This window comes from Tyto alba, unplaced genomic scaffold (assembly GCF_018691265.1).
Source record: "Tyto alba isolate M040663 unplaced genomic scaffold, T.alba_DEE_v4.0 Super-Scaffold_27, whole genome shotgun sequence".
Lineage (NCBI taxonomy): Eukaryota > Metazoa > Chordata > Aves > Strigiformes > Tytonidae > Tyto > Tyto alba.
Genome location: NW_024881301.1, coordinates 23,140,415 through 23,154,355, shown reverse-complemented (window position 1 = coordinate 23,154,355; position 13,941 = coordinate 23,140,415). Strand labels below are relative to the sequence as shown.

The following is a 13,941-nucleotide window of genomic DNA, read 5'->3' as shown; positions in this document are numbered from 1 at the left end:
TACAGTTTAATGTAAGGCTTAGTAATAGCAGTATTCCACCTTGGTACACTTTCTTTTTGTAACTTTACTGCTCTAAGAAAAAAGTCTTCCTTTCCACTCGTCACAGAAGCATAAAATATTCAATTTTTATTTTTTAAGTGCTTTTCACACTGCTAGTTATTATAATTATTTTAACTATCCAGCATTGTGCATGACAGTCATCTGTGTTTACAGGTACCCAGCAGAAAACTTCTGGTCTAAACATTTAGAGTCTAAACACAGTCCCAGACACAATTCATAAAGTCACTGAACTGCATCTTCTTTTACGTAGGGTTCTGTATATATTCTTAACCATTCAAGAGCTTTAGAGTGAATTTTTAGATGTGTTTTTGTAAAGGTACTTCCACTCCCTTCCTTTGGAACTTCCTTCCCTTGCCTGCCTCTTTCCTCAAATCCACTGACACACCACAAGTGTGCTTTAACAATGTTCTCTCTATTTCATAAGTTGCAGCATTCAATATTAAAACGAGTACTCTTTCACTGGAAAACCAGTACTCTTTCACTAGAAAACCAGTACTCTTTCACTGGAAAAAGTGAAAGTTTAACTTAAGCTATGTATTTGCCTATGCAATTCCTATTTTTGAAGTGAAGTAGTTTTACAGAGTCATGGTAAATACAACATGTTGTATACATCAAAGTTTTTCTCCTCTTTCTGCACAAGACAGGCAGTTAAGAGATACATTTAAAAGCTGTAAATCAAATCAAAGTTGTAAACATTTTGCAAATAACTCTGCAATGTTAACATAAGGGAGGGGTATGAGAAAGCATATCCCTCCTTGATTTCTTATAAATTAGCCATCTTTTTCAGTAAAAAGCTTCCAAGTCTCAGCTAGCATGAATAAAAGCTCTTCATGTGCTCTGCAAGTACAAAAGTTACTTAATTCCAGAGTTGTTCAGTTAGCACCTGAAGCCCATGTAGTTTCCAGGTCCAGCATCTGCAGACTGACAACATGGCCAAGTGCTAAATGACACAAATACGTACCTGTGAAACAAGATTTTTAATGCTTTATTTTCTGCTTACTTCTAGGAGCAAGTTGTATTTACACAGAATTGCACAAGAAGCAGTTCACAGTGCAGTCTGCCTCTATACAGTTGAAGTTTACAGATATGGCCAAGTTAAAAATGAAGTTGTAGCTGCTACTATCAAAGGTAGCACTTTGGGGTTTTGAAATTTTTTTCCCTTAGAAAAAAAGAGGCATTTAGCAAACATTGCTGCCTGAAAAAGTTTAACAAAGCAATTATAATCTTGAAGACACTCTCCCATTCAGCAACAGCTGGTTTCCAGGCTAACATTTAATTCACATTTACTAGCCACATGGTTTTGTAATACTATTAATAAGGTAAGTTATATTTCTTAAGCATCTGAAAACCAAAACACAACAGTATTTTCCCTTAAAGCACACCAGGCTGACCAATGAGATGAAAATCAGCTGGACTGCCACGTTCAAAGGCCAATGATGAACAGTCCAGCCTCTTGGTGTTCAGTAAGCAGCAAAGCACCCCGACGACTGATTCCAGGGCACACAACAATTAAGATAATAATCATTAACCTAGCTGAGGATGCATAGAACACCCTTGGCAAATTCACAGACAATAATAATTTATGGGATACAACTGATGTCACAGCTTCAGCTGAGCAGGACCTTGGGAACATTAAGGATTAAAAAAACATAGTAAGAATTGTAGAGCTCTGTAGCTAAATCTCATTTATAAGTCCAAGCTTGGATCTGGCTGATTGAGCAGCTGCACTGTCAAAAAGAACCTCAGAATTAATGATGAATGCTAAGTTGAATATTGGCAAAAAGCCCATCTCCCATAAACTAGGCAAACCCCATACTGAGACACTGCACAGGCAACATACTTTAAAATATCTCCTCCTCCATTATTTGGGACTTGTGAAGCTGTCTAGTTCCATCCTTCTCCAGTTCAAGCGAGATGTGGAGAAAGCAGAAGGGCTACCAAGACAGACAACCCAGGGCAAATAACTCACGAGAACAGGTTTGGGAGCTAAACTTGCTTAGTCTGGTAAAGTGGAGGCTAAGAGGAGGTCTAATAGCATGGATACCTGAAGAGCAGTTACAAAAATGAGTCAAATCCTTTGGGGATGTGACAACAGCATAACAAGTAGCAGCCAGAAATAGTTGTTTAGGAGGCACAGATTAGAGGTTACGATAAAATTTCTCTTTAAGACAGAAAAGCCGCTACAGCCTGATTAAACACAGACTCTGCCATTGGAAATGTTCATGGCGTCAGTACCCAAGTGATGATCCAGCACTGACAGCAGTCCTGCTTCAATCAGGAAGCTTGAAAATCACCTCAACAGTCTTAGGAAATCCTTCCCAATCAATCATTTTATTTAGTGAGGGATATTTTCCAAATACTACTTACCTATATGAACAAAAAAATCCCTTTCAATAGTCAATGACACGGTGCCGAACATGTTTCTTCATTCTCCACCTTTTACATCTATACACGTATTTGTAATGCACAAACATTCCTAGTGACTGCCAGAAATAAAACAGCTATGTTTCAAAACTTAAGAACAGTTTCAGACATTGTCAGTTCAGTTACTTAGAGGCAACAAAGAGGTACTGGGCTCAGCACTGCAGATTCACTTTTGCATATGAGAGGTGAAGTGTATAAAGACTCTATATTCCACTGTATGGGGGAACTCCCCAAGATAGAGGTGGTAAGGGAGTTAGAAGTACTAAGATTGAATATTACTCCATTATTACGGTTTCTGAAACATTTTTTCTTCTAGTCTAACTCAGAAAAGAACTTCCAGGTTTCCTTTCTTTGAAAATGTAGCGGTAGTTTTACATTCCAAAACATTATACATACTAATCAATGCTTGACAGACACTGAGCATGGAGGGACATGTTAAATAAATTTATTTTATATCATAAAGCTGAAATGCTGATCAGGTTACAGATATGGTTGTCTTTGGTGAACTGAAAGCAGAACACAGGACATTTGTGCTTTCACTGGATGAAGACCTTGTAGTCAGCACTGTTAAACAAATACAGCTCATCTTCAGATCAGATTCCTCCCCTTGACTCCATGCTTTACAGAATGACCATAATGATGCTTTCTTTACTATGGTGCTACTTAAAGGTTAAATAATGTAGACACAGGTTGCTATATCCAGCAACTAAACACCTGCAACATCGGTTATTACACTTTCATTTGTATCATGGAAGAGAACTACTGCAAGTTAACTCTTCATCTTCCTGTAACGCAAGAAAAATTCCACAAGCCATGCAAAAAAAAAATCCATTAATCCACTTCTCTTTGTGCCAAGTTAATTTCACCAATAAAGCTAGGCAGCCCAGAAATGGCTTTAATAGGGCTCATACTCTATACTATGCCTCTTACCTGAGCTGCCACACTTTAGCAGCAAACCACTGGATTTTGCTATTGCCCCGGCAACATTTGCCTAACATGTATACTGGCATTCCCCCATCATTTAATGTCTCTTGCTCAAAGCAGAAAGTTTTGCAAACTTCTGTCTGCTTTGGCCAAAAGGTCCCAGGAAAGAAAGCAATGTTCAGTCTACTCTCCTCCTTATTCCTGAGCACATACATGCAACTGCCTCAACTACAGCTGAAAAGTATTCCATCTGTCCAATTATATCATTATACAAAGATATCACACGATGGACACGTATACACTTAACTGAGCTTTGATTTAACTCTCTTAGTAAAGTTCTAGAACTTCAGCATCTTCTCTTCCCACATCTTCCATTAAGTTGCTCTCCTCTGAACTGCTGGAAAGCAGACAAAAAAAAACCAGCCCAGATATCCAGTTCTGTCATTACCACAGAAGTAACTGGTTGATATTTTTGCCATATGGAAACTCACATGGTATCCAGATGCCTTTCCTACAGAAAGTGGTAGTCCTCCAAACACAGTCATCTGGAATCAGATGCATTTCCTGATTGTACAATCTCCTTGGCTTTGCAAGTTAGTTAAGTTAAACAGTCAGGTTACTCACGCTCATCACTTCCAGACTATGAACAGCTACTTCTGATGAGCTCAGAGAAGATACTGTACATGACACGTCCCATTTGAAAACAGTCATAACCCAAATCATTTGTCTTTGATTTTGATTTACAAATGACAGCAGCACTGGTGGTATTCTTCCTACTGACAAAGGAACTTTTATTTAATTCTGCAGCAAGGAAGAAATTGCAGATGTTGGTATAAAACATTTAAAGTATGTCAAACCTCATCCTCTGAAGTACCTTCTTCTTTAGACAGTTCACATTTCAGACACCTGTCAGGTTTTGTCCCAAGTGATTTCCAAGAAAACTCATCCTTCACTTTGACAACATCCATACATTTTTGTTCCTGGCTCTTTGAACCCCAGCTCTGTGAACATGCTGCCACATTTCACTCACACTGGGGTATTTGATATGAACATTAGAACCAGACTGCAGATCCAGCAGCACTAACTCCACAAATGCAGTATAATTTTTCTCCATGCTTACAATATGTGTCTGCAAACTGTAAAAAAAAAAATTAATCAACTATTTAAAATGAAAAAACAAAGCCCAAGCAAATTCAGAATTTATTCTTCTTTCCCAGTGACAGTACAATGAATTTCCTGCATCTGCTGGCTCTTGAGGGAGATTTTTATGTGTAATTGGTAATACATCCATGGGAAAGTTTCGAGAAGTTCTGCATATATATTGATATATTCCATAAGATACACCACAGTTGAAAGATTCTAACCCATTACATTTCCAGTTATGCAGTGTTTATAATGAACATACACTCTTAGCCTGAATTCTCCATGGAATGGTGAGCTTGTAGTACATTAAGCAGTACTGTTTTCTAAAGTTGTAGGTCTTTGAAACTGGCTCCTGTATTCCACCATTCTTTTTACAGTCTTGTTGCCACACCTTCTGTTCTCTTATTCAAGTCTCTCTCTGTCCCATGCATCCTTTACACTACTCCTCCAAACCAAGATTTTATGGTCTTGAAGCAAGAACCTCTTCAGTTAACAAGTATTACCTTGAATGATCTTTTCTGACAAGAAATACAAAGAGTTCTCTAGAAATTGTCTTCCACTAAAAACACTAGCCCATAGCCAAACAAAGCTGTTGTTTTTGCTGAGGTATAAATACAATTTTGGACTGCTCAAATCCACTGGATTTTGAGGAGATCTATACGTTTTCAGAACTGCTGCAGAAATTCTGTCAAGAAGCTTCATTGCCAGTATTTCTAAGAGATCTGCACATGGTACTCATGTCTGTTGAGGCAAAACATCTCATAATTGTTCACACACTTGAATGATACATCTCGCAGTGATACTCTCTTTTCAACACCAAACCACAAGAGCAGCTAATGAAGCCCAGTCTCTTAGAAAATGGACTCTGACCAGTGCTTTTCTAAATATTTCTCTTGTGTGGATTCTTCAGGGTCCAGTAAGTGATGAGCTCAGCCTGCAGCACTTCCCCCAATTGAAGGACTGACACCATCACTCTTCCCCATGCAGATGTGTATTTTCAGGAACCCTTGATCAACTTGGTTCAAAAAGGCTGAGAGGTTCAAAAGATACTGGGAAACACACGACAAAGCCAGAATGTAAGCCTTGTTTCTTAGGAGAGTAGGCTAAGAAGATAAAGTAGAAGTGAAAGGTTTATTTCTTGTGATGACTGACTGCATAACCATTTTGGAGTTTAATCTTCTCATTGGTTATTATCAGTATTCCCATATCTGCCAATGTTCTCTGCTTCCTGTACTTTTAAAGTCTTGTACATTATCATCAGTGCCTTTGCAACAAGATTTCCATTTCCACTGTGCGCTAGTTATAGCCCATGTTTTCAACCTTTTACCACAACTCTTATTTCCATTGACCTACGACAGTCTGGAATCATATTCTCAGTTTCAGGGGGAAAAGATACCCCAACAACTGAGTTTACTTTGAATAGGTCTTTGCTACTCCGAGTCTGTTACAATGAAGAGAGTCAGAACACTCCTGTGATGCAGCTAGGCAACTCCAGCACTGGTGAAGCTGCATCTGCAACAGCACTGTGTTAGCCTGCTGATTTAACTTCTTAGCAAACTGCCTGAAACTTCTCAATGAGTGCATAAAGCTGACAGGTAAGTGGGAGACTGTTTAGCCTGGGAAGGTAAGAAACTAAAATACTGGGTATCCATCCCTCTGCTAGACAGATATATCAATATTTACATGTGGAAAGGCATAATTAAGGTTTCATGCTCTAAAATATTTCTTTACTCAATAGCTCACTAGATAGAAAACTCAGAAGAATGTTCAGCGTATAAAGAGAAACACAGTTACAGACACATAAATCTTGAACTTGAACTACTAAAAAAGCAACAAACATTTAAATCCCCAAGAAATACCTACCCTAGAAGGCTGGAAAGAAAAAAGCATTATACTTACAATAGACAGTCTTGCGTCTCAGGGCTTTCTCTTTCTTTAATTATGAAGATGCAAGTCATCCCAAAATAAAATAAGAAAAAGAAATTAATGTGCTGCACCATTTGAAGGAAAACCCTTGTACTTCCCAAGAAGCCTTTGCAGATGAATTACATGACAGGCCAAAGTTTCCATTATCAAATAGGAAAAATTAGAGCCTTTAGGATTTTTGCAAAAGCTGGAAGCACTGACATTGTACTTAGTTATTATAAGGCTAATTTCAAGAAAGCCCTGTTATTAGTGAAGTTTTAAGATATGATTATGGCTTGAAGCACAACATCTCAAGGATACCAGACAAAACTGAGTTCTGCATGATTACAACTTCTAAGTTTTCAAAAGTTGTTGTTCCAACAAAAAAGAAGAAAAATAAAACTCATCCCAAAAGGAAAAACTAACAAAAAGCATCTCCCCTACCATTTTGAGTGGATTTGGGTAAACCTTAAGGTTAAACAAAGCTGCTGAGAGTTCATTCATATCACAAAGAAAAGGAAAAGTGGCTTTCATCAGCTGAATCCAGAACAGATTGCTTTTTGGCAGAGTCTAAGGAAAAGAAGAACTTTAATTTCCATTTTAGAACATGGCTAAAGTGATCCAGACTCATCTGGAGAACTTTTTTGCAAATAAACACAAACTTGACATTTACAAGAATAAAACAGCGATTGCTCTACCAGTAAAGCAGCTGTCTGCCCAGAGCAGTGCACAGAGTTGAGTGCTGTATTTTCAGTATTCAGTGGCATGGAAGAGATGCTGCATGTCAGTGTGACAATTCAGTAGGAAGCAAGACTGACGCAATAGTTAATTGTTTAAGAAGCCAAATAGCTGTTATAATAAAAGGAAGTTACCCAAGTCCCAGTATCACCACAGATAGTGGGTGATGTTGTAGGTGTTCAGCAGGATTTTGTAAGCTTAGAATACAGACAGTTTCCCTTGTAGTTACACTGCTGCAAGTATTTTCATTACTTGTCATTCTACAGAGTTTTACAACAAACAGCTGCTAATACCTAACTTTTCAGACAAGTCTAGAAAACAGTAGCAACTGTAAGCTGCTGCTCAAAGAGAATTTCTTCCTCACCATTTTCAGACGGTCAACTTTTACTTTGATTGCACTTGGATTACTGCTTTTGTTAATATTAGGAGTTCCACAACTAAAGCTAATAGGTCCATTTTACTTGTGACCCCTCCTTGAGGTTTCTTTAAAGAAACAAACCAGCAAGCAAACAAAAAAGGCAAGCAAGAAGCAAAAACCTCAAAACTACATCAGGAATGAAGGTTCTCATACATTAGGTAAGAAATTCATTCTCTGTCCTGGGTCATGTATTGCAAACAAGTTACAACAGACATTTTTGTGCTATGACTGTGAAAAGTTAGGGTAACTTTTAACAAAGTGACTGGTTCAAACCTCCTATGCACACTATAATCTGCAAGAGCTTCTGCATAATTTAGTTTTCCACACAATTCAAGTTTACATTATCTAATGAAACAGCTTCACATGCTTAAGTATGATGTAAACATAATTCAGTAGTTCCTAAATATATACAGACTCTTGAAAGCGTATAGGCTAGATGTTAGCAGCCCATACACAGAGAGTCTATTTATTTTAATTCTTTAAGTTCATACTAAGCAAATCAAGTTTTTTGCAAAAGAAAAGCTCTACAGTTTAAGCCTCTTTGGATCATGAAGACAAACTGCAGAACTTAAGAGCATACTTCTTGAAACCCAACAAACAATACAACAGCAAGGCAATTTTCCTGTAACTGAAACTTAGCTATGTTAACATTCCAAGTATAAACACAAAAATGTCCAATTAAAATGCTTTTCCAGCATGGTTGATTTTAATGCCATACAAAAGGATAGAAAAGTTGCCTGTATTTCAGGTATTTTCAACCACAGGTTCTGATGCACAACAACCAGGGGCAGGAGATATAGCAGCAATGAGAACACTGAAATGGCAAAGACAAAAACTACCAACTCTCTTCACAGATCTGAACATTCCGTGTTTCTAATGAGGTTGCAGAGTCCCGAATGCAGATTCCTCTCCTCTTGGAGCACGGTAGGCATTTCTACCCTCCCTATCACCAGATATGAGAGGAAGGCAAGGAACCCCGAATCCTTGATAGAACTAGAAGAATCTTCCTTTGTGCTCCATATATAGTTCACAGAAGAGGCAATACTCTTCTGCTTGTGCCATACCTGCAAAGGGCTGTCCAAAACCCATGGAAAAAAGATATTCCGCTCCAATATTTCCTCTCTAGCAAACTGAGCAATAAAGCTAACGAGTACTTGCAATACCATAATACAATATATCACCACCATATTCCAGGTACATGCACAGCAGGTATATTTTATCTGGGGACTGTTCCTTCAAAAGGCCTAGCCTTTTACTCAGCTGTCAGAAAAGCACAAACACACCCTTCATGCATTATATCCCCCCATTACTCTTATAGGCTGGGTTCAATGAAAAACATTAGTAAACTTACATAAACGTTGTTTTACAACCATTTTACCACAGTGGCTAAAAGTAACATTCAACTGTTTTTCAAAGTATGTAATACAAGCCAACTCTGATTTCCAAAGAGCCAAGAACTATATGTATTCACACATATGAATGCTATTTTGTCTAAGTCATTTTCCACTCACCTCCCCCCCGTCAATACCTTATTCAGCAACAAATCCACAAAACCTGTCAGTATGCAACTACACAGGTCATAAGGCACTTACTGCACAAGATATACACAGCCTTGCACTGTGGTCATCCCAAACCCATCATCTTTTGTCCATTGATACTTTTTACATGGGCTTGGCCTCGTGAACTATCAGCACTAGAAAAAATGAGATCTGTATTTTGCTTATTACCCAAGATCCAGGTGAAGGACACAGAAAGCACCATAGTCGTGAACACTGATGTCAGTAAGAAATACAAACTCTTGGCACAACAAAGAATCAACTCTCAGGGACAGAAACTAAATGAACTCTAAAGAGGTACATCATATAGAATTAAAGTATTACCTAATATTTTGTAAATTAAGCATTCAAAGACTTGTGAACTTCTATGCTTAAGTTTCATATATAATAGAATGCAAGTGGCAACAATTTTATCTAATTAGATAACTGATCATTTATTATTTGACTAAAGCAACTGCTACAAGACTTATTTGAAAAAAATATTCACATAAATTTCAAAGCACAAATGGAAAAGGCTTCAAATAAACAAAATCTATTCTAGTAACAAACTAGGAAGAAAGTCATGGCACTGACTAAATATTTGCTTGAAATCTTTTTACATTATTTCTATTTTATGATGCAATATGTCACCCAGTCTATTTCTATCTCTTGAAATCAATCACACATCAATCCAGTGCGTTAGAGCATTAAGCCTGCAAATACACAAAAATACAAATTAAACAACTCAGGACTCACTCTCCTGTAAGAGCAAAGATTCAGCTTAATGCACCAAATTATTAACCTCCGACACAGAGGAATTCCATGAGGCTTTAGTTATAGGCTTATTCTCTTTTAGTTTGGAAAGTAACAAAATATTTTTGGTAAAACTTCTGTCCAATTTATAACAAATATGAGTATCCTGACTAAACTGCCATTAAAAGACAGATATTATTTACATTTTCCCCTCCAACTGCAAATGATTTAGGCACTATCAGTTCAAACACTCAGACTGAGAGTCAGTACAGAAAAACATTCTAAAAAAATCTCCCTAGTTCTACAGAAGCACTACATTCAATACAATTTACCTAAGTATGCTTAGGTGTTTGAGAAATGGGCTCTTTCAAATAAATTATTCATACTGATGCTATTGTTTAGGAGTCAATGGTACCGATTGGGTGAACAAAACAATCAACATATAGAGATGAAAGAAAAGTATGCAGAAGTAACCTAGGTAAATATCTTATGTACACATCCAAAATCCAGAATAACCAAACTACCCAGGTGACAAAAAAAAACCCACAAAGATACAATAACCACGTACACAAAGTCAATCGAAGCATTCCTACAAATCTGTCAGATAGTCAAGCTTTACTGGTGCAGCTACTCAACACATTTTACTTTGAGTAGTTATGGGATACATAGGCCAATGAAATGAGAATCATTTCACACGTGTAGCAAGTATTTACATTTATTTCTTAGAATTTTCCCAGTGCCTGTCCTTCTGATAAAGGGTTATTGCTTGTGTTTTTGAAAGTTCTTTATCAATGTCATTTTAAAAACAAATGGGTAGCTGAAAAACCAACAAACAAGTCATCTGACTAAAGTCATAAAAACAGCTGGTGGGTTGGCCAGAGTTGCAATTTAGGTAAAGAACTACCATCTTCATTTTATTAAGTTGTCAGGACATTATTTAGTATTTTGAACAGGAACTCCTCTAAGTAAAGAACTAAGAGTTACTATCAACATCTAGCCTGTATCAAAAAAGAACATAAGCTCAGGACTTCTATGGTTACTTCAGACTTGGTGATACAAAAACTTCTTGAGATAACTCAATTCTGACCTTCTTCTGACAAAACATACAATAGATTTCAGAATTTAAAGTGAGGAATTAGAGGTAATTGAAAACAATGATGACACAATCTTGGAGAGTCATTCCTACAGAAATGCAGTCTTATTAATTATCATGACTCCACACACAAGCACTACCATTTAACATCTAACAAGCATCCAGTTTTCAACCTGCCCAATTCTTGCTCACTATCAGTTTGCAGTCCTTCATTACCTCGAGTTTGACAAATGTAGCCTAGCGTACACTGATTTCCAAGAATGAAACAGAAGGAAAACTACATGCAGATTTTCTAACAACTTTAAGCAGGAAAAACAGCAATAATTGGATTGCTAGGAAGGTTAGCTAGGAAATAAAAGGAAACCACCACAAAACCAATGGAATTCCTTGCACCAAGAACATTTGACAGGACATGAAAAATACTGCAGGGCTGTACAATTCTAGTGGATCAACACAGAACAAGAACTGAGAATATGGAATTTTAAGCAAAAGAAAATAATCAGTCAATCCACAGTTGAAAGTGCAGTCAAACAACATTTATAAAAGCTTTGTCTCTAAATGTCCTCACAGAACACCGTCTAATAATTTAAGCACAAAGCAAGCAAAGGCAGTAAACCAGGAAGCGGTTACTGAGATGCTTTAAACAAGGAGAATCATAGGACTTGCTAGTTAAGCCTGTGTAACTCCAACAGGAAATGTGAATTGCTGTTACTATCAAAGTAACATGTAAACTAGCTTTAGTCAAAGTACAGCTGAGTTATGTAGACTTGGAAAACAGAGCAGTACCTTTACCAACTTATCCAAAACTAGAAGTTTGCATTCTTTCCCTATCTGTGACTTTAATATAATTCAAGTGTTAATTTCACAATTAACACACATTCACCTTTAGGTACAGTTGATGTTTTAAGTTACGTGCTGTACAAAACAGTTGTGAGATTCCCACCTCATCATTTTATTGGGATTTTCCAAGCAAATCACTGTTACAGATCTACTAATAAATTAGACAAGCACTTGAAGCCATGTGACATCAATTACTGAACTTTACAAGAATCCCAGAGTTATGATTAAATTTGCATATACACTTAATATAGAAAAGGTTACCTTTCTATGCTTTGCACCACGGTAGTGTGACTGAAGACTTATAGAACTCATACATGGAACTTTACAAACCTAAAAAGATAAATTGAAAGCACATCTTCAGTTATGCTACAGATATTCTGTAGTTGGCAAGTTGTAAGAACTGGAAATATACCTGTTTCTACAGCATAATTCTCAAAGTGTTCTTTGGCTTAAACTGTATAATTTGCATGACATTCAGTAGAGCAGCATACCACTAAAGTGACCAGAGATAGCGTGCAAACCTGTCCAAATGGTACTTAAATACATGTTTAAATACAGCAGGTAGTATGAATCTTTAAAGAGCCTCCTCCTTTCCTCCTACCACCACTTTATGGATTCTTAGTTTTCTAAATTTCTCCAGGCTGGAAAGCCAACAAAAAAGGGTGATCATGTAGTGACTAGAAACGAACAGAGACAAAATCATGCCCTAGAGTAACTGCAACTCTTCATTCATTGTTACATCAAAAGGATCAGAAAATCAATGGAGGAAGACATCAGCATTTCATTAAGAGCCACAGACATACATATACCTTTACCATAGTTAATGGAAGACAATATAGAACTACAGTTATTTCTTACGATCTTTAGCTAAAAAAAACAATGACTAATATATGTCAATACTGTCTATTTTCTTAGCATAATATTGCAGAAGTTTAATTCGCCAGAATAAAATTCGCTCCTAGAACAATACACAATTGACAAATTTAACACGTTCCGGCCCAGAGTTGTAGCCTTTACAGATAAATGAGCATTTCCAGTCGCCTATGATAAATACTTAACAGAGACATGAAAGACTGCAATTAAGAACCATTATACTGCACCTGTAACTGCTCAAGAACAAACTGAATTCACCGAATTCTAAAACAAGTAGGTCTTCCAGGCACCGACCACAACATTCACATTAACAGCTCCTCTCACTGCCAAGTTTGCCACGCTACATCTAGGTTAGGTCTGCATTTCTAGGAGCATGGTCTTTAACACCTTAGGCCTGCATTTTTGCGTACAGTCTCAAAAGACATCATGAAACGCACTCACTTCACAATAAAATATTTTTTTTTCAGATTCCCGTTTGTCATCTTCCGGCTTAACTTCTTCAGTCACAGTGCTCATCCTGCAAAACTGGTTCACCGCACACACTGGGAAAAAAAAAAAAAATCCAACCCTTGTTTATACGGTACTTTTCAGCAAAGAGTCGGGGGCGGGAGGGAAGCGTCAGTCGGATGAATTAAGCCGATTATTCTGATTCAACGCATTTCTAGGTGAAACCGCATCTTTTATCACTAGGACACCCTCACAGCCTGCAGCCTTCCGCCGACGGTACCCTTCCCCGTCACCCTTCCCGGGGAGGTTCCCCGGAGAAGCCGGCCCCCCGGACGCCCCGCTCCCCGCCCCCACCGGCCGCTGAAGACGCGGCGGTACCGCGGCGCCGCTCTCACCCGGCGCGGCCGGTAACGGCAGCAGCCCCGCCACCGCCCCGCGCGCCCAACCGCATCCGGGAGCGCGAGCCCCCCGCCCCTTCTCCCCCGTTCCGTCACTTCCGCCGCTTCGCAGCGACGAGGACACAGCGAGGGGAAGGGGGGGGAAACCCCAGCCCCACGCCCCCGCTGCTTGGCAAGTAGCCAATAGGAGAGCAGGCGGCCCGCCTCAACCAATGGGAAGCCAGCACCTCCTCGAGCGGCTGGGAGGCTGAGCCTTCCCCTCCTCCCCCCGCCCCCCGGGCCCCGCGGGGGGAGCCCCGCCCACCCCGACGGCAGGAGCCCCGCCCACCCCGGCGGCCTCCTGGCGACCCCTGGCGGGCCGGAGGAGTCCGGCGCCAGTGCAGCGCCGGG

The 13,941-nt window shown here is 38.8% G+C and overlaps 1 protein-coding gene across 8 annotated transcripts in view; it reads right to left on the bottom strand.

Annotated features, from left to right (window-relative positions):
* Positions 1 to 13,620, bottom strand: part of LOC104356815 — a 35,069-nt gene extending 21,449 nt beyond the window's left edge. For 3 of the 8 annotated variants that reach the window (XM_042798074.1, XM_042798075.1, XM_042798078.1), the window contains exons 1-4: positions 13,549 to 13,620; positions 13,148 to 13,248; positions 12,095 to 12,163; positions 6,451 to 6,484 (exon numbers count right to left, since the gene is read on the bottom strand). In XM_042798074.1, the coding sequence (XP_042654008.1) occupies positions 6,451 to 6,484; positions 12,095 to 12,163; positions 13,148 to 13,222 (178 nt within the window). In that variant the 5' untranslated portion in view covers positions 13,223 to 13,248; positions 13,549 to 13,620. Of the gene's footprint in view, positions 1 to 2,427; positions 2,544 to 3,715; positions 5,601 to 6,450; positions 6,485 to 12,094; positions 12,164 to 13,147; positions 13,249 to 13,548 lie in introns of those variants that run through there. The other 5 variants (XM_042798077.1, XM_042798076.1, XM_033004330.2 and 2 more) reach the window with 5 other exon arrangements.
* Between the last annotated feature and the right edge of the window lie 321 nt (positions 13,621 to 13,941).